The sequence below is a fragment of the Myotis yumanensis genome, unplaced genomic scaffold (genome assembly GCF_028538775.1).
Source record: "Myotis yumanensis isolate MYYU_CA2020_CCGP unplaced genomic scaffold, mMyoYum1.0.hap1 SCAF_18, whole genome shotgun sequence".
Lineage (NCBI taxonomy): Eukaryota > Metazoa > Chordata > Mammalia > Chiroptera > Vespertilionidae > Myotis > Myotis yumanensis.
Window position 1 is genome coordinate 20,142,107 of NW_027223769.1, and position 20,611 is coordinate 20,162,717.

The 20,611-nt window shown below is 42.2% G+C and overlaps 1 protein-coding gene across 1 annotated transcript in view; it reads right to left on the bottom strand.

Moving 5' to 3' along the window:
- WWOX (WW domain containing oxidoreductase) overlaps positions 1 to 20,611 on the bottom strand; it is a 924,942-nt gene that overhangs the window by 648,924 nt on the left and 255,407 nt on the right. Inside the window, exon 7 of the mRNA XM_070398316.1 lies at positions 5,709 to 5,894. Coding sequence (XP_070254417.1) covers positions 5,709 to 5,894 — 186 coding nt within the window. The remainder of the gene's footprint in view (positions 1 to 5,708; positions 5,895 to 20,611) is intronic.

A 20,611-nucleotide genomic window follows, 5' to 3' on the forward strand; every position in this document is an offset into this window, starting at 1 on the left:
TGATATAACTTCTTAATTTTAATTGAAAATCTGCAAAACTACACAAAGACTACTGAAAACCCAATGGTGCAAACCTCAAAACAAAGTTGCCCATAAAAATAGACAACGGTGATTTAACAATATAAACCAACTGGATGCAAAGATAGGCTTCATAAAGACCCAAATTCAGAAAGGGAGCAGTCTTAACATACTAAACACCCCCCGCCACTCACATATATTTTTCAAAACCTTCAATAGGAAGTTCAGGGATAATTAAGTTAAATGGAAAAGCATCTTAAATGAAGGGCTGCTGTTTTTGGAAGCAAGAAGATATCACATTGCTAACCTTTGACAGGGTTTTCCTGGGTTATTTTAGCCAAAGCTGGAGTCCTGTATAGTTTCACTAGAGCATCTAAGTAAATATATAGATGAGTCCTGCTGCCTCCAAGACTCTTTTTCCAGATTAAAAATTAATGATTATAAAGGGGTTACAACCTTGGTAAGGTGCCATCAATAGTCTTATATGTTTAAAAGACAAATATAAACAAAGCCAAAATGAGTTCTGGCGGGGTCTAATGTTTTTAAGTATACCCACGGCATGGATACACACAAATCAAAGTAAGTAGTTGATGTTTTATAATTGGGTCTGATGGAGTCGTTAAACACCAGCTGTTTGTTTCTTTACTTTCTTTCTTCCTTTTTTTTTAAAAAAAAATCAACAACAAAGTAGTGACTGCCTTTTAAAGCATGGATAATAACAAAAGGATTTTCTAGATGATAGACTAATCATTGTTAAGAACTTAGTTTGCTTCATTAGATTAGCAATGAGTAGTAAAGAAGCACAATAAGAGGAACCTGGGTAACTGCTGTGGGAAACAAAGCAAAGGTAAAATGAAAATGATGGAATAATCTGGTCATTCCTTACTTAACATGAGCAGTTCAGTTGAGCTATGACCAAAAGAAGCATCCCAGGGGCAGAAAAAATACATGTTTTAATGGAAATTAAATATCCCTTTTTTAGGACTCAGTCGGTGACATCCAGTTTCTAGTGTTAAATGGCATTGCTGGTCTGAGGTCATCAACAAAGCTGATGGCCATAATCACCATTATTGACACGGCAAAGGGACTGGGAAACTAACCGTTGGCTGCCATCCCTTCCCAAGGTCCCCAAACCACCGGGAGAGCCCAGACTTCTAAGCTTAATCCTTGTAGGCAGTGGAACTTAGCAGGAAATTTAAAAACTTATAGGAGCCTTTTTCTGATTGTCATTATGATTCTGGGTGGCGGGGAGTGGGGGGTTGTGAATGATAGCTGTCCTGCAAGGCAGGTGGAGTCTCGCTCAGTGAGGACTCCTGCACCGGACACTCACGCAGCTGAAAAGCCTGTGTGATTATCTGAGCCTAGGGCCTAACTGTGCTTTACATGTGTGCACAGTTTTAACACCCACTGCATTTCTGGGAGGGTAGTACAACAATTGTATGAATGAGGAATGAATACACTTTCAGATTTCGTGATTAGGGCCGGGGGGAGGTGAGGCTTAACTCAATGCTGGTGGCACTGGAGTCTTGGAGTGCCACATGCCTGTCCACAGTCTGCATTTTTGAATATCCTCCCCACTAGGTGATTTATGACTGGGCATGCACATCTGATACTTACCTTTCCTGTAGTCCTGCCCAAGCATTCACATGTTGAAACATATGCTATTTTGCTTCACATTTATTTTTTTCTTTATATTACAGTAAACTAACATATTGAATTAAAATATATTTATGCAGGAAAGTTATATTACTTCTGAACTCTATTTTAACATTCTAAGGAGGCAGCAATTTTCAAACAATGTGCTGCAAGAATTTTTAAAACATGCTACAGCTGACTATTTTGTCAGAGGCACTGACCTCTTTTCCCTAAGATTGTCAAATAATAAAAAAAATGACAACAGACAACAAAACAATAGCCATCCCAAGTGAATGAATCAAATTATACAGATTTGTCAGATCCTCAAAAAATGCATTTTTTGGTGTGCCACAGAATTTTAGTAATTACTTTATGTGTACCATGAGATGAAAAAGGTTGAAAATCACTATAATAAGGTGTTAAGGAAGAGTTGTTACAAAAAGGGACTGTTGAGTTTAGAACCCAATGATCCAAGCCATAGGCCATATCCTGGAACTGTTACCTACTTGAGTAGAAAAGTGCATCAAGGACTCAGACAATATCTAAGAGGTATAAGATAAATATAACATCCTTCTCTCTCCACTCACCTATTGCAGGAAACCCTTCTTGGCATATTTGTTTAGTCTAACCCAGCTCAGGTGCCATTTCTTCCAGGAAGCTCTCTCCAACTAACTCTACCACTGCCGGTTGTCACACTGATTTCTTAGGTGGCAAAGGAGGATAGATTGAAAAAATGCAAAGTGGACTGAAATGTATGTTTCCACAGAAATTAAGTATCCAATCTCCAGGTCCCAGTCCATGATAGTAGTGTTCAATAACCTTGCCACCCCTCCAAGATTAGTAACAAAGCAAATTACGCCATCTTTGTATTTTGTCCACACATTCTGCCTCTGGCATTACCACACCAGACCTCAAAGCATTTGTTCACCTGGTTCCAGTGCTAGACTGTGAATTTTTAAAAGATAGTGAGCTGTTTGCTTGTTGCCTCATATAATGTTTTAACACATAGTACAAACTAAATACAAAGAGAACAAATTAAGAGCCAAGCCTCCCTTATTACAAAAAACAACAACAGAAAAACAAAAAACTTTGTTTTGAGCCTTGCTGCAAAGGCAAAATTTACCATTAGATTCAGATCCTTTATGTTCCTCATTAGAGAGATTAAAGAATGTGGCACTTGGCACTTTCAGATGTTCAGAATGAGTCTCCTGCTTTGGATTTTAAGGACAATGCAAAAGTACCTCATGACTGGGGAACATATGGGTTGATTAAATTCCTAAAAAGAGAGAAGTCATTCATTCATAGCCCCCTATCTAGAAACCTAGAAATCTAGAAAGCATGCACACACACACACACACACACCATGATGAGAAATTACATAGAACCAGGTTAAAGCAAGGTTTCAAGGAAGCACAGCTGCTAAATATCAGGCCCCCACCCTCAACACACAGCCTCCCCCATAAGTGGACCCCTGATTTCCTGCCCAGCTGATCTCCTGGGCAGCGCACCCATTTTTAAGGTCTGATTAGCTTGTATTGACAGCGCTACAGGAAGTGGGAAGGGCGGGTAAGGCTTCTGATTCCTCTGAGCCAGGACAGGCTTCCTGAGAAATGACCATATTCACCTCTCAGCTCCAGAGGCAGTAAAACAACTATTCAAAGGCTGCCTACTCTACTTTCAAACTGAAAAACTGACAAAGCCAAACAATCATGTCTTAATAGAATGATCCTCCTACCAGTACCAGAACATGCTAACATTTTCTCTCTGGACATTAACATCGGCTATATAAGGGAACCTCTAGCTTGTATTTCTATTTACACTGATCCTTTTATTTATTTATTTTTTAACTGAAGTTTTTTAAATTTCCAAACTAAAGTAATTAGTCTGGATTCTATGTAGACAAAAGCTAGTATGTTTAAAGAATAAGACAGAATTTGCATCAGAAGCTGTGTTTCTGTGTGTGTATGGCAGCTTAGCTCTCCACACAGCTGTAGTCATTTAGACTTGTTCAGGCAGCACTGTGCTTTTCCTCCTATTTAAATTGTTATCTGAAAATTTTTCATAGCTAAGAAGTCAAGTTCTCATTTTAATATGATGTATTTTAGGTATACAGAAACTCAATTCACTCCAGATAAATAACCAGAATACAGTGGAGACACAGGGGGGCTAATAAATATTTTGCCTTGGGGCAGTCTGGTATAATATTTTCTGCAAACACAGGACTTTATTTTCCCCCTAACACGGGGTCTTGACTCCAAGGAAGAGATTCCACCAAGGTTTATGGAGGTAATTAGATATCAACACTCCATTTTACAACATGGGTTAAGGCTCTGGGTCCTTGAGAAGTGAGCAAGTGTGTTCCCAGGCGTGCGTTCCCAGGCCTACGCACCCAGTGCGCACACTGACTCTCTGGTGCTGTGGGGGGAGATTAAAGTGTAATAAACAAACCAGATTGGGAGAATTAACGTATTGTGAGAATACCCTTTAATATGTGCAAAGGATCATCAGAAAGCAGAAAACCAGCACCAAGGACCTGACAGGAGTGAGACTCCTCTCATACTTCATGAAGGCCTTGTCTATAAACTAAAATGGGTCAAGGCCCTTCCTTCCAATTCAACTTTTTAAATGAAATTAAGAATCAGACCTCCAAGGCAGGAACGAATTACACTGCTGAAGTTCAGGAGAGAACAAAGACGTCCCATGAAATACCATTCAAGATACAGATTTACAAAGGGAAGAGAGCAGCTGACAATTCAACCTAATCTCCCATTAAATACCAGCTCATTTAAACACATCCCGTGGTGCCCTCCACATCTGGCACATGACTGGGGCTGGCAGATTTATTTCCAGAGCTCGCTCGCCTGCGCCTGCCCCCACAGTGGCCTCCCTCGCGCCTTAACGGGGCCACTCCACTTTCTTTAACAAACCTGGTGTGATTTGCAAAGATAAGGATGTCCAGATTTCGTTACCACCTAATTACTAGATGCTCCATGTCTTTTAACACGGGGGAGGATTATTACTGGCATTTTCCTTTCATTTCAGCCATCATAAATTTAAAATGGGAGAAGTAAATCTCTCTGCAGCGTGTCACTTAGACCCTAAGCCCCTGTGTTTGGGAGTGATAAAGGATTCAGACTAACCCTTGGCTGGTCTCTCTCTTACAAGTCCCAGGGGTTACATTTTATGGAAGCATGATTTTAAAAATAAGCTTCATTCTGGGTCACTAAAACATTTCAGGACTTACAGCGGAGAAGAAGGGGGAAAACAGGCACTTGCACATTATTTTTCCAGCTACTTTGCTAAGAGTGAAAGCTCCCAACCATACTAGGAAAATCTCCCTAATATGCATTAAATCTAGCCTCACCCAGCAAGTTCTTTGTCTTTCCCCAGTACTTCTCTTCAGACAAATAGTTGTTTATCCAACTCTAGGAACAAATATGCTGAAAATACGATGAAATTTTCAATTTTTTTTTTTTTTTTTTTTACTCAATTGAATATCCTCCTAATGGTGATAGAAAAGAAGTGCCATCTGATGTTTTAATTGAAATTTTAACCAAAAGAGGCATGGCCAGATTTCTAATATGTTCTAACTACAGTACTTCCCTTCCTACAATTACACAGCTAATGTCTGCATTGAATTCCCTAATTTCTCATTATAAAACAATTGGATTTCATCGCGCAGTCTTTAATTGCATTGTTTCTCCTGCTAGAATAACTGCACATTCTTCTTGGTGAGATGTTGAAGTTGTTGAATGACAAATCAATAAAGGTCAGGCATTCAGATTTAATCAATTATTATTCCATCTCAAAGAAAAATCAATGAGGGGCTTGAAGTAGAGTTGTAAAAACAACCTACATCACTGTACTCAAAACCCCAAATAATCTCCCACAATCGCACAAAAAGAAAACAAAACTCGAAAAATAGAGCAGGGTCGAGTGCACTCACACTTTTCAGAGTAGGACTAATGAAAATTATTTTCAGAAAGACAGCCTTGGGAGAATATTAGCTGGTGCAAGAAGGCGATACGGGAACAAAACATGGAATTCCAACCCACCTATGGGACTCAGAGGAGACCACAACCACTCGGGCTGGGGCTGAGCGGCACAAGACATCCTGAAGGAGCTGGACCAGGTAAAAGTGCCCCAGGTGATTCACCTGGAAGGTGGTCTCCAGACCATCTTTTGTGAGGCTCCAGGGTAGAGCGAAAGCCGCTGCGTTGCACACGAGCACATGCAGAGACCTGAAAAATAAAACAACCAATATTATATAGGCATAAACACTCTAAAATCAAGGATAACTCATGCTCTCTCCGGAATAAACAATTATTCGCTATCTTCAAGATTCCAGTCCCTTGGAAATAGGATATCCCAGAATGCCACATCTTAAATCACTCTGAAGGGGAAGGGCTTGGACTTGGAGTTGGCAACTGTCCAGGATTGTTGGTGGAAGGAAGGGGTTCCTGGGATGCAGGACGTTCAGTGCTAAAACCAGGGCTGTAGTGGGCAAACCAGGTTGTGTTGGTCACCTTGGGTGGAACCTAGGTTCTACCACCTAACTGAATCTATGCTTCTTAATTCTTCCAATTCTCAGCTTCTTCAACACTGTCCTTAAAGTAAATATAAAAGAAAAATATGCTGCAAAAAGGTGAACGTAGGAACCAGTATTTAGTAGGTGCTCAGTAAACTTAACAAGGTAGAAATGCTCTGTCTAAAGAGACAGGTACATATGGTTTGTATATTTCTTCTAGAAGTAAGAATAAATCTACATTTTAGAAATGAGCTTTGGAGGTAGGTAAGTGGAGGCCTCTTATAATATTTTATTTGGTATATATTTATTTCATAATAAAAATTTTAAAAATATTAAGTAAGCTTTTCCTGTGAATAAAAATCCTAAATCATTTTAAAGAAACTGTACTTGTGGGAAATCATCCTAAGGTACTAATAAGAATTTTATAAAGAAATATATTCAAGGCTACCCAGTGTTGTAATTGCAACATAAAAACAACATATTAGAATTAAACTAAATATACAATTGGGAAATCATTAAATGAATTTGAATATATGTATATTATAGGAAACTATGCAGCCATTAAAATAACAAATAAACAAATCTATTGACCCTGGTAAAACCTTCATGATAAAAAACAAAATATATACTATTATATGATCACACACATGCACAGAGCACACACACAGTGGTAATGAAGTATACACAAAAATGTTAACAGTAGTTGTCTTTAGGGGTGGATGGAAATGTAGGTGGAGAAAACAGCACTGGTATTAGACCTTGATTCAGCAGCCTTGGTGCTTGAGTTCTGGCTAAGAAAGAATTCAGAACCAAGACTCAAACTATAAGAAAAAGTATATTTAGAAAGTCACAGAGAGAAGTGAGCCTTACAAGCTATAGAGGCAAAGGAATGGCGCTTGAAGCTTAGGAGAAATAAAGCAAAGTACACTCAAAACAAAAAATTCCAGTAGGTTTAGACAGTGATAGCGTCTGGGTCCTCAGTCCTAAGAGCTATTAAAGCTGGGGATTTTAGGGGATTTCCTAGGGGAGAATCTCAATAGAATATTCATCAGCTTTCCAGGTATATGAAATCAGACTCATGGTCTCCAATGATTGGTCAGCACTAGGGTAGGGGGTCATTAGTCAATGCAGCTTGTTCTGATGTCAGCCATGGCATCGCTTGTCTGGTGTTGCTGCATTTCTGGGCCTGGAGCTGAAACACAACTGAGGCCTAGATTTTGTCCCTAGGAGTCAACGATTAAGGGAATGGTTGTGCAAGGGCTTGTATGGGAGTCACATGAGGCCACTCTTTGGCCCCTTGTTCCTCTCCAAGGGTGTCTACCACATGACTAGGGACCTACCAGGAGAGGAAAGGTGAGGGGAAGGTCTGAAGCACATGACCAGTGATATGAAAGGTCAGGGGGTCTAAACTGCATGGCCACCCCACCGATATGCAAGGGGAGGAAAGGTTATCCTGGGGCCAAGGTCCTTGTTTTCCCAGTTCTGCTAGGCACCTGGGGCTTTCCACCCTGGTGACCTCCTGTACCTGGCTCAGGGTCCTTGCTCTGCTCATGTCTAATTGCTACCACAGAATCCAAAGTGTCTTAAAATTGTTTTCTTTCTGAGTTCATTCATATTTTCTTCATCTTTTCCCTATAATTAACATATGATATCTTTATTATAAGAAACAATATAATCAACTAAATGCTTGATAGAAAAAAAGCATTTGGAAATTTAGCTAACAAATAAAACAAGAGAAAAAGAGATAGGGTGGGGTTTTAGAGTAGTACTGGATGATAAGTTTAAAGGTCTGAATTTTGTCTGTTTCAGACAAATCACCAAGGTCTTTGAGTTTCTAAATCCTAGAAATTAATGGGAGCTGGTAATTGAGGGTGAAGTTTTCTTATATAGTTCAAATTCCACACCAATGGCTTGCAGGTAATTTTTCCTATGTGATATAGAAAGTAAAATAATTTCCTGCATTTTTATTTTTAGAAAGTCAATGTTCCTTTATAGAAACTTTTCATAGAGCTATTACTTTTTCTAACAATCTGATTTTGCTTCAACCTCATAAAAGACTGTAGCCAGAGTCATGAATTTTTAAAAACAAACATTGGTATGTAATAAAGGGAAGCATAGCCCGGCCCATTTGGCTCAGTGGATTGAGCATTGTCCCATGCACCACGAGGTCAACAGTTTGATTCCTGATCAGGGCACATCCCTGGTTTCATGCTTGATCCCCAGTGGGGGGTATGCAGGGAGCAGCAATTCATTGTTTCTCTCTCATCACTGATGTTTCTATCTCTCTCTCTTCCTTTCTCTGAAATCAATAAAAACATATTAAAAATAAATAAATAAAGGAAACACTGTAAAAACGAAAATAATGTTATCTAAATAAAGTAAAAAGGAACAATGACAAATTCGTGCAATGCTATAAAGGACCTATAGTTTTAATATATAAAGAATGCTTACAAATCAATAGTAAAACTTCTGAGTCCTGAGGAAGTATGGATAATGACATTTTAAAATTTTATAAAACTAGATTACAAAGTAAGCAATACAAGATGAAACATGTTAAACTCTACTAGTAGCAAAATTGTAAATAAGATTTTCTCTATTAAATGAGCAGATTTATTTATATTATCTTTTTATTTTGTATAAACTTGGTGATTACATTCCTGTACTCTATATATTAAGTTGAAAATATATATCATAAGAATTAGAAAACTTCACATTATTTCACTCAGTCATCCTGTTTCCGAGAGTACATAGGGGGCAGTGCTGAGGCAACAGTTCACACCTTGAGAGAGAAATAGTTTATCACTGATAATGTTTAGAATTGCCACTGTATGATCATAATAAAACACAGCAACCTTTAATCAGTTTTATTATTGGTTTTGAATTCTCTACAAATCATGCTCCCCCATTTTGCCTACATATGGGGCACAGCCTCTTATAACCCTATGATATGCCACTGCTTCTATAGGGGGTTAAATGATGGACCCTAATAGATATGTCCACTAGGAACCTGTGAATGTGGCCTTATTTGGAAAAAGGATCTTGGCAAATGTAATTAAATTCATATCATGAGATGAGATCATCCTGTATTAAGGTGGAACTAACCAATGACAAGTGTCCTTACAAAAGAAGAGCCAGGCAGGAGAATCCAGAGAAGGATATATGAGGGCCAAGGCAGAGACTGCAGTGTTGCATCTAAAAGCCAAGGAATGCCACTGATTGCCCACCTGCACCAGAAGCTAGGCGACAGGCACTAAATGGATTCTCCCTCAGAGCATCGAGAAAGAACCAACCCTGCCGACACCCTGATTTTGGACGTCTGGCCTCCAGAACTGTGATAGGCTAAGTTTCTCTTGTTTTAGGTCATCAAATTTGTGGTAATTTGTTATACCAGCTCTAGCAAACTAAGACAAGTTTCCAAGTTTCTTTCCTAAGAAAATACTCAAAATTTATATAAAAGTTTACTCATAAGGATGAGTCATAATTATATTTGAGCTAGAATTGTAAAACGTATATAAATTAGAAGTACCTTAAAATCCAACAGCAGAAGAATGAGGAGCTAAGCCCCAGTATCCTGTAAAGTACCGACCAGATTAAGTCACTATCACTTCTTCTGTCTCTACCCTTCCCTTTTGTCTGCAAAATAAAACTCTTCTAAGCTATTTTTTTCAGCGTTCCCCTGTCTTTAAGACAGGCCTGGGAATTTGGAATTTTGGCACCATAACCTCTTCATAACACCTTTATCCCTGCCTGTGCATTTTGTCAAGAAAATGCAAACTGAATCAAGTAAAAAAAACTTGCTTACCAAAGACCTCAGCCTGGAGGACCCAAACACCCTTTTCTATTTCACCAAATTTTAATACCCTTTATTAATGTTAACTGCACAACACCAGAGGCAAAATATGTACCCTGTACCTAAAACTTGTCACCTCCATTAATTAAAAACAGGCTTATGGAATATGAAACTATAAAGTGCTAGACTTTTTTTTTCTAATTGAAAAGACACTTAATTGGTTTGTACAAAAGGAAAAGAATTCCTTTAGCCTTGCTTTAATGAGGTTTTTATTATTCAAATGGTACATTTTGCTCAGTTTTGACTATAAGCCACTGCAATTCAAAAGGCTCTGAGATGATTAATATTTACAAAATATCAAAGGAAAATTCAATAAAGATAGAATGGAAACAAAAACAGTTTCATTTGGATTCCAAAGTTGATGCTATTAGCACTTTCAGGGACTGATATTTTTCTTCTTTGGTGGATTCTGATCTGTGAGAGGTGAGTGAGGACAGGAAGGGTTGTCTTGCGTGGATAGCACAGGAGATTCTAATAGGTGTGTGTGTGCGCACACACACACACACAAGTGCACCTTTGCACCTGCTCTCTGTGCTTCTGAACTACCATGGAGAAAGCTTATATCTCTTTATTGAGTGGACCCAGCACCTTCTCTGAGCAGCTGGGGGTGATGTTTAGAAAGTAGTAATAAATTGCATCCTTGAGGGCCAAAACATTTCTTTGGGCCAGAGAACAACTACTCAAGAATAAGGAGGGTGGGATTCTAATAATTTACCAGTGGGAAGCTCTGCTTGTTATCCATGGGCATGACAATTGGCCAAGCTTCTATCCAGGGTGGTCTTAGGTGGTACTTCTCACTGGGAAGAGCACTGAATGGTGATAACAAACTAAAGAGGGTCCTAGTTCAAAGATTGTCGCCTACTGGCCTTTAGATAGCTGATCTCTATGTTATCTTCCCACTCTCCCTTCTTTTTTCCATTTAATTAGGGTATAATTGACATGTACTATAATATTAGTTTCTGGTGTACAGCCCCTCAAGATTCCCATCCATTGACTGTCCCTCTCTTTCTGGCCTTTTCGATCTCTCCCTCTCCACGGATTCATTCTTGCTGTCTAACGGGCTAGTCAGGTTTTCCTGACCATGAGTTTGGAGAAAATCAGGAAAGAAAGTGGAGGAAAAAGAGAGAGAGAGGACGATAGACAGGACAGAGTGCTGGTAAGAAATGACACCTTGACAATGGGGCTCTTTCAAGGGGTACCAGCCTCTCTTTTCCCTTTTATGGCAACCTCTTTCCTTGCCCAACTGCACTTCTTTTCACCAAGCCAACTGAAGTCTGTCTCATCACCATCCAGAGTCTATCAAAGCTGCTTGGAGAGCAAAGGCTTCACAAGCTCTACATCCAACAACTTCCTTTCTGTTGAGATTAGACCTCTGTCGCAAAAGACCCACTCCTTCCTCCCTGAGTCCTGGACCCCTTTCCCATCTCAGTTTCTGAGATACATCTAACCTTGGACCTCCTCCTAATGCCACCACTGCCTCATTTTCTGCCTCCTCCAGCCCTTCCTCAGCTACCCAGAGTTCCATTTTCAACCTCCTTTGAGTGAGTCTCAAAACCTTTCCCTACAGCAATTTCATCCTTTATGATGGCAAACTTCTCACCCACAGCTCCAGCCCCTATATCCCTAAGTAACAGAATCTCATTCCTACTATTCCAAATCTAAACTCTTTATCTTCTCTCCAAGTTTTCCACCATTAGAAATGTTCTTATTTCTGCAATGGGAGATATTCTCTAACCAGTCTCCTAATATAAACACTGAGGAAACATTTGCTGCCGGTTTATAGGCTAGATCCCAAGTGGGGGGTGTGCAGGAGGCAGCTGATCTATGTTTCTCTCTCATCAATGTTTCTATTTCTCTCTCCTTTTCTCTCTCTAAAATCAATAAAAACTTTAAAAAAGAAAAAAAAAAGAAACATTCAGACCTAGGTGATTTGGCTCAGTAGATAGAGCATTGGCTCAACCAATGCTGAAGGGTCTCAAGTTCGATTCTGGTCAAGAGCACATGCCCAGTTTGAGGGGGGAGGGTGGTGCAGGAGGCAGCTGATCAATGATTCTCTCTCACTAATGATGTTTCTATCCCTCCCTCTCCCTTCCTCTCTGAAGTAAATAAAAATATCTTTTTTTAAAAAGGAAATATTTGCTATCACATCTTCTCCCATAGTCTCTATGATCAATGCCAATATCTCTAGTCCTTTCAGGGTCTCTTTAATACTTTGTCTAGTCCTTTATATTTCCAATGAAGTGGTTGTTATGATGTTCTGTCTAGTTCTGATTTACATGTCCAGTGTACCCATTCCCAACCTCCGTAAGCACTGACTTAATATTCTGTCCAGTCCTTTACATTGCCAATGAAGTGGGTGTTATGATGTTCTGCCTAGCTCTGATTTACAGGTCCAGTGTACCTATTCCCAACTGCTGTGAGCACTGACTTCTCCAGAAAATTGTCCCTGATTGATGGGCATCGTCACATCTGGAAAGTCATGCCCCACAGCCAGGTACTCTCTGAAAAGAAGAAAACCAACTCTATAATTCCTTCTCCAGAGCTCCCTATAGGATCAGGCTGAAACTAGTTTCCAGTTTAAATAACCTATTACTCTCCTCCTTCTCTTGAGAGCACTTGCCCAATAAATCATCAGAGCAAACATCCCCATCCCAGGCTTGATATCTAGGGAACCCAAGCTAAGACAATGTTATTCCACATTTCTTGTTCGATATCTTTAGATTTGGTCACTGCAATAGCCCATACCTGGCCTTGCCAGCTCTGCCTTCACCCTTACTGGACTCATTATGAATACTGGGGCCAAGTTAAAACATTATCTATACATATAAAAGCCTAAGCAACTGGCCAACCAGCCGACCAGTAGCTATTATGTGCACTAACCACCAGGAGGCAGACGTTCAACACAGGAGCTGCTGAACTCCCGTGACTTAGTAGCTGCGGTTCTTGGGTGACTCACCTGGAACCAGAGAGGAGGGAGCCCTATTCCAGGGTGTGTCACCCGAGAACCACCCTCTCACAATCCTGGACCCCTCGGAGGATGTCGGAGAGCTGGTTTTGGCCAGGCCAAGGGACCCCACCGGTGCACGAATCCATGCACTGGGTCTCTAGTAAGTGTATAAAAGAAATATTGACAAAGACATTTTTAAAATGTATACAACTAAATTACAAACAACCAGTACACGATTTAACATGTTAAACTCCACTCCTAGTAAAAATTGAAAAAGATAATTTCAACCTATCAAATTAGCAGATTTATTTATAATATCATTTTTATTATGTTATAAAACACTGATTGACATATGTATTCTTACACCCTGAAGATGTATTGTTTTAATCCAATACATTTGTGGTAAATTATTACAAAAGCAAGAAAAAACTAATAGAGTGAGGTAATAAATGTTTGCTGTTTTAAGTCACTAAGTTTGGGGGATAATTTAACAGCATCAGATAACTAATACATGCATCATGCTATGTGAAAGAAGCCAGATTCAAAAACCTACGTACCAAATTCTTCCATTTATATAACATTCTGGAGAAGGCAAACTCTAGGGACAGAAAAAAATCAATGGTTGCCAGGGGCTGGGTGTAAGAGGCAGGAATTACTACAAGGGGGCAAAGGGAAAATTTGGGGGAGGAGCTATGGAACTGCTCTGTATTTTGGTTGTGGTGAGTTTGTATAATAAAAGGTAAATTTGTGTGTTTGTATAATAAAAGGTAAATTTTCTATATGTAAAATGCACCTTAACTTTAAATATGGAGAGAAACAATAGTGCTTTGTGTTTCTCTAGTGTATCAACTACACCCAGTAGGACTACAGCAATCAGGCCTCATTGGTCTCCACAACTCAGGAGTGACTTGCAGGGCACCTTGCACTTGACACATGATGCAAACTGCTGAATTTTATGAAACGCAAGTAAAATATGCATGGACTATTGACAATGTGCCTTGCTCCGAGTTCCAGGAGAAAAACTGAGAAGAGAAGAAAATTTTAAAATTCCATTAGGTAAACCTAACATTGTGAAGATTAGAGAATACTTGTCCATGTGTACAGGACTCATGCTGACCATCCCACTGTCCTTTCAAGAGCTGGCTCAAATCCCACCTCTCCTGTGGAATCCCCTGGACCACCCAACCAAAGGAATGGCTCCTTATCTGAATTGGTAAAACATTTAGTATCTACACAATTCCATAGGCAACTGATGAAGTTTGTCTTGGAGAAGATTCTCTGAATGTTCTGATCAATCACAAAAATCCTCTCTTATGTAATTTTATAACCTACTTATAAGTGTTGTAGCAGGAGAGGGGCAGTCTGCAGCTTTGTCATGATATAAAACTGACCCTGAGACTTTGGTCATAGAGAATTTTCAATGCATGCCTGTGAAATTGATCACACAGGCCTAGAAAATCTATAGAACTTTCCCTTTCTTGGAGCATTCATATGATTTCAGTCTGAGAAAACATCGTTGATAGGTCTTGGTATGTCACCAGTCTATTTTAATCATCATAGAAACCCATAAGATAGAGATCATCACCATTCCACAGATGAGAAAATTAAGCTTCAAAAAGGTTTCCTGCCAGGAATTGAAGGAGCCAGAATACAAAACTAGGAATATTTGCCACTGAACTCTATTCTTTGCCATGAAAATACATAGGCATTAAAACAAGACAACAGGAAGGCATACTATTGCAGGCCGAGGGGTTGAACACAGATAGTGGTCTCCCTGGTAGGCATCCCCGGAGTTGTCAGTGCACACCCTGCACAGCTATGAGCAGCAGTGCTATTAGGTGACTAAGAAGTCAGAATGGGTTAGAATGTTTGAACTTCAGCCTATCTCCAATCTGACTCTCATCCACAGTGATGACAGGAATGGAGATTTCTGGACAGTATAAAAACTCATGATACTTTTATCACATTGCCTTCTGATCCCTGCTCAATGCATTCTTGTGTAACTTTAATTTTCCACTCAGACAGATCACCAGGATCCTTCACTCTGTCACCCTTCATTCTACATGTCACAACCTTCTCCATCTCCCAAGGGTTACTCAGAAGACATTTCCTTCCTCAAAGAATCCTTGAACCTCATCTGGAAAATAAACAATATCCCCTCTTTTGAACTTCCCAAACATTTCTCTATACCTTTATCAAGGTTGATGATAGTGTGATTGACAGAAAGACAGACACAAACAAAGATCCTTTGACTTACTACCAACAGATAGCTACATGAGCAAGAAAACTGGCTATTTCCCAAGTTCCCTAACCTTCTACTCACTACCAATACAACAAGCTACTAGTAAATGAGTGGGGGAGGGAGGCTGACAGGATCCCATTAGTTTCCTCCACAAATGTCCACTGTCATTCTCAACCCTACTGACTACCCTGAATGCTCATCAGTAACTGGCAACAACCCAACTCCAGCATGCCCGAGTGTTTATTGAACATCAACTTCTGAATTATAGCATCTCCCAGAAGGCTTTGTCTTCCATTCTACCTGGGGTGTGTCCATTCCTACATTATTTAATACTTTTTCTATCATGTGCTACGTGTACAAATGTTGTTTCTGCCATTATGCAACAATCAATGTCCACCAGGAGAGAGGTCTTTGTTCGCCCAAGGTCTCGCATGTGGTAAGAAGCCTTCTGTACATTCCTGAATGGATACATCTGAATCAATGCAATTTTGCCAATGACATTTGGTCTATAGGCCATTACATAGCCATGTTTTACAATATATTATTCCCTAAAAAAAAAAAAAGGCATGAGGAGGAGAGGGAAAGTTGATTTGGGTCTAACTGATCATAAAGACAGTTATTTATGCTTTGGAGATAAGATCAGCCCATTATGACTCAAGGAACTTACGAATCAAATACATAATTTCAAACATGTGAACTTAGAAGTGTACTTTAAAACAGTCTGTGAGGCCAAAACCGGTTTGGCTCAGCGGATAGAGCGTCAGCCTGGGGACTGAAAGGTCCTGGGTTCGATTCCGGTCAAGGGCATGTACCTGGGTTGCGGGCACATCCCCCCATGGGAGATGTGCAGGAGGCAGCTGGTCGATGTTTCTCTCCCATCGATGTTTCTAACTCTCTATCTCTCTCCCTTCCTCTCTGTAAAAAATCAATAAAATATATTTAAAAAATAAATAAATAAATAAAACAGTCTGTGAGAAGCAGTAGCAAACATCATGGCATTGAGTTACAGTGAAGATTTGTAAATAAAATTGTAACATGCTTCCCCGCCCCCCCCCCCCCCCCGCAAAAAAAAATAAGACAGACTTTCACAGGTTAAATAAACACCCCAGGAATGTTTACACAATTGTAGCTCTTGGGAATTCCATTTCAAATACAACAAAAGAATGAGCTAAGTAGAATCCTATCTAATAATAGACAAACATGGTAATTAACCATACCTCCGACACGCTTCCCATTGGCTAATCAGGGCGATATGCAAATTAACTGCCAACCAAGATGGCGGCCGGAAACCAGGCAGCTGAAGCGAACGTGAGGCTTGCTTGCTCCAGTGATGGAGGAAGCCAAGGTTCCCTGCCTGCCGCTGCCGGCCTCTGAGCTGCACTCTAAGAAACAATGTTGCAATTATAGAAGCTAAACAAACCCCAGAAACCTGCTTTCAGCCAGCCGGGCCTCAGAGCTGGAGCTGCAACAGTTTTTCAATTATAGAAACCAAACAAACCCAGATACCTGCTTTCAGCAGCCGAGGTCTAAGAGCTGGAGCCGAGCCTCAGAGCTAAAGCCGGTTCTCAGTTCCAGTGACAGCCATAGAAGGTAAATAAATCCCAGAATAAAAAAAAAAGAAAAAAAGGAGAGGTTGGGAGCTTCAGTCACCCGCCAGCCTGAAAACACCCCTCAGCCCCTCACCCAGACTGGCCAGGCACCCCAGTGGGGACCCCCACCCTGAAGGGGGTGTGACGAGCTGCAAACAGCCATCATCCCCTTATCCAGACTGGCCAGGCACCCAAGTGGGACCCCCACCCTGATCCGGGACACCCTTCAGGGCAAACCAGCCGGCCCCCACCTGTGTACCAGGCTTCTATCCTATATAGTAAAAGGGTAATATGCAAACTGACCCTAACAGCAGAAGGACTGGGAATGACTGGTCACTATGACACACACTGACCACCAGGGGGCAGACGCACAATGCAGGAGCTGCCCTCTGGTGGTCAGGGCGCTCTCACATGGGAGAAGCTCTGCTCAGCCACAAGCCAGGCTGATGGCTGCCAGTACAGCGGTGGTGGTAGGAGCCTCTCCTGCCTCCTCAGCAGCACTAAGGATGTCCGACTGCAGTTTAGGCCTGCTCCCTGCTGGCAAGTGGACATCCCCAGAGGGCTGCCGGGCTGCCAGAGGGATGTCTGATTGCCATCTTAGGCCCAATCCCCCAGGGAGCAGGCCTAAGCCAGCAGGTGGTCATCCCCTGAGGGGTCCCAGACTGCGAGAGGGCACAGGCCGGGCTGAGGGACTCCCCTCCCCCCCAAGTGCACAAATTTTTGTGCACTGGGCCTCTAGAGTTATATAAGGAGAAACACTTTTCAATTTCTCCCTGAAACAGAATGTCATACCATCTGGGGCACTTCTCAAGCGAGTAACAAGCATTCATACTATTTGGAAATACTCTGAAATTCAATAGAAAGGGCCTAAGGACCCAAAATCTCCAAAGCAACTGTTTCTGGTGGTCAGTTGTATTCTTCTCCCAGGAAAGGAGGGGAGAAAGATTATAGAATTCCAAGGTGCATTCTGCTTAAATAGCTTGAGCAGGTTTATTTTGAACTCAAAGATGGCAGCATAAAGCTTAATGTAACAATTCTCTTTTACAGCGACCTCAAGCCCAGGGAAGGTTCCCTACACTCCAGCAATCACCAAAACCAAGACCACAATGCCCAACATGCACGGTGCATGATACTAGCAAAACTCAGGAGGAGGATTTTAGGTGGCATATAGGCAAGCTTTTTAAAAAGTCCTTATTTGCTGTAATGTACCAGGGAAAAAATATGTAATTAGCCTCTCAAACTCACAATGATAATAATGATAAAAGGGAATGATAATAGCCAGCTTGTTTGATGGTTGTGAAAATTAGAGAGAAATGGTAAGTGCCTAGCCCTGGCCCTGGGAGAGATGGTACCTAAAACAGACCATTTTCTTTTTCTCAGGTGCCTATTTCCTAGGGATTGAGCTATACTTTGGAACATGATACCCATCAATAATTCAGAGATATAAAATATGTATATAATTTTCTCCAACATTTATAAAATACCTATATATTGTTTCCCATGCAGTTACTCAATATCTCTGGGAGATAGGCTTCTGAATAAGTGTGCAAGGAGATAAAGCAAATAACATAAGAGAAACACGAACAAGTAAAACCAACATCAGCTTAGGTGGTCAGTGACCACCCAGCTGTGTTTCTAAATTGTAAAGGCTCCACATATTTCGAGAATGTGAGGGACACCATCCAGTATTAAAATAATAATTAACTCAGAGTGTATTCTGCTGTCAAGATAACCTAGCCACACTTTGTTTTTAAATTGGAATAGAGAAAATAATCCAAAACAATCAGCAGGAATAGAGCGGAGCACTGGCTGTATACCCTGGAGACCACCAAGAATTTTTCATTTCATGCACCATTTACAACTTCTTATAGTGAATTCCAGAACATCAGTATATACACTTAACAGAAAATGGAAACACTCTTTGTTATTTCCTTAAATTTTTGCCTCATGTCCATTATCTTGATTATACTTTCCCATTCCATCATAGGCATCCCTGGCAGCAAAATCTCAAGCTCATTTATTCTGAATGGGGGCAAATGTATATCAGGAGTACACCTACCTACATCATACTCTTTTAAGAGGGCTTTCTAGGAAAAATGCATCAATTTGATAATTATGCCACCAACGACACTTAATCCAACTGGCATAATATTTCAATAATGCTACAATTATAGTTGTTCCCATTTTTTCTCCTGCCCTTTACATGGGAACTTTATTGCGATGGCGGCCAGCAGCCATGCACTGAATCGAACAGGAAGGCTTGCTTGCTCCAGTGATGGCAAACTCCAACGTTCCCCGCCTGACTTGCCGGCCTCTTAGCTGCAACTCTAAGCAACTATGTTGCAAATATAGAAGCTAAACCAAACCCCAGAAACCTGCGTTAGTCAGCCAGGCTTCAGCCAGCCTGACCGCAACATTGTATCAATGTTTTCAGCAGCGAGGCCTCAGAGCTAAAGTCGGCCCAAAATAAAAAAAATTAAAAAAAGAAAGAAAAAAAGGAGCGGTTGGGAGCTTCAGTCACCCGCCAGCCGGAAAACAGCCCTCAGCCCCTCAGCCAGCCTGGCCAGGCACCCCAGTGGGGACCCCCACCCTGATCCAGGATACCCTTCAGGGCAAACCAGCGGGCCCCCACCCGTGCACTAGGCCTCTATTCTATATAGTAAAAGGGTAATATGCCTCCCGGCACCGGGATCAGCGGAGCAGCGAGGGTCTCGGCACCGGGATCAGCGTGACAGGGGGCAGCGCCCAAACCCCCTGATCGCCCTGTGGCTCTGTGTGTGACAGGGGGCGGGGCCACAACCTCCCTATCTGCCCTGCTCTGTTCTTGACAGGGGAAGGCGCCCCAACCCCCTGATCAGCCCTGCTCTGTGCCTGATAGGGGGGAGCTCCCCAATCCCCTGATCGCCCTGTGGCTCTGTGTGTGACAGGGTGCGGCGCCCCAAGCCCCCCTCCCCCCCACGGGCCTGCTCTGTGTGTGACAGGGTAGAGCCCTAATCTCTCCATCGGCCCTGCCCTGAGTGTGACAGTGGCGGCGCCCCAACCCCCTGATCAGCCCTGCTCTGTGGGAGATAGAGGGTGGCGCCCCAACCCCCCTCCATGGGCCTTGCTCTGTGTGTGACGGGGGAGAGCCATAACCTCCCCATTGGCCCTGCCCTGAGTGTGACAGGGTGCAGCGCCCCAACCTCCTGATCTGCCCTGCTCTGTGTGTGACAGGGGGTGGTGCCCCAACTCCCCTATCAGCCCTACTCTGTGACAGGGGGGAGCTCCTCAACCCTGATAGGCCCTGCTCTGTGCATGACAGGGGGGAGGTCCCCAACCCCCTGATCGACCCTGCTCTGTTTGTGACAGGGTACGGAGCCCCAACCCCCCTGATGGGCCCTGCTCTGTGCATGACAGGGGGCAGCGCACCAACCCCCTGATCCGCCCTGCTCTGTGAGTGACAGGGGGCAGCACCCCAACCCCCTGATTGGCCCTGCTCTGTGCGTGACAGGGGGTGGCACCGCAACCTCCCCATCGACCCTGCCTTGAGTGTGACAGGGGGCGGTGCCCCAACCCCCCAATCGGCCCTACCCTGAGCGTGACTGAGGGTGACATCGCAACCTCCCGATCCGCCCTGCTCTGTGCATGACGGGGCGGCGCCCCAACTCCCCAATCGGCCCTGCTCTGAGCCTGACCAAGGGCTGCACCTAGGGATTGGGCGTGCCCTCTGCCACCCGGGAGCAGGCCTAAGCCAGCAGGTCGTTATCTCCCGAGGGGTCCCAGACTGCGAGAGGGCACCCCCTCTCCCTCCCCCGAGTGCACA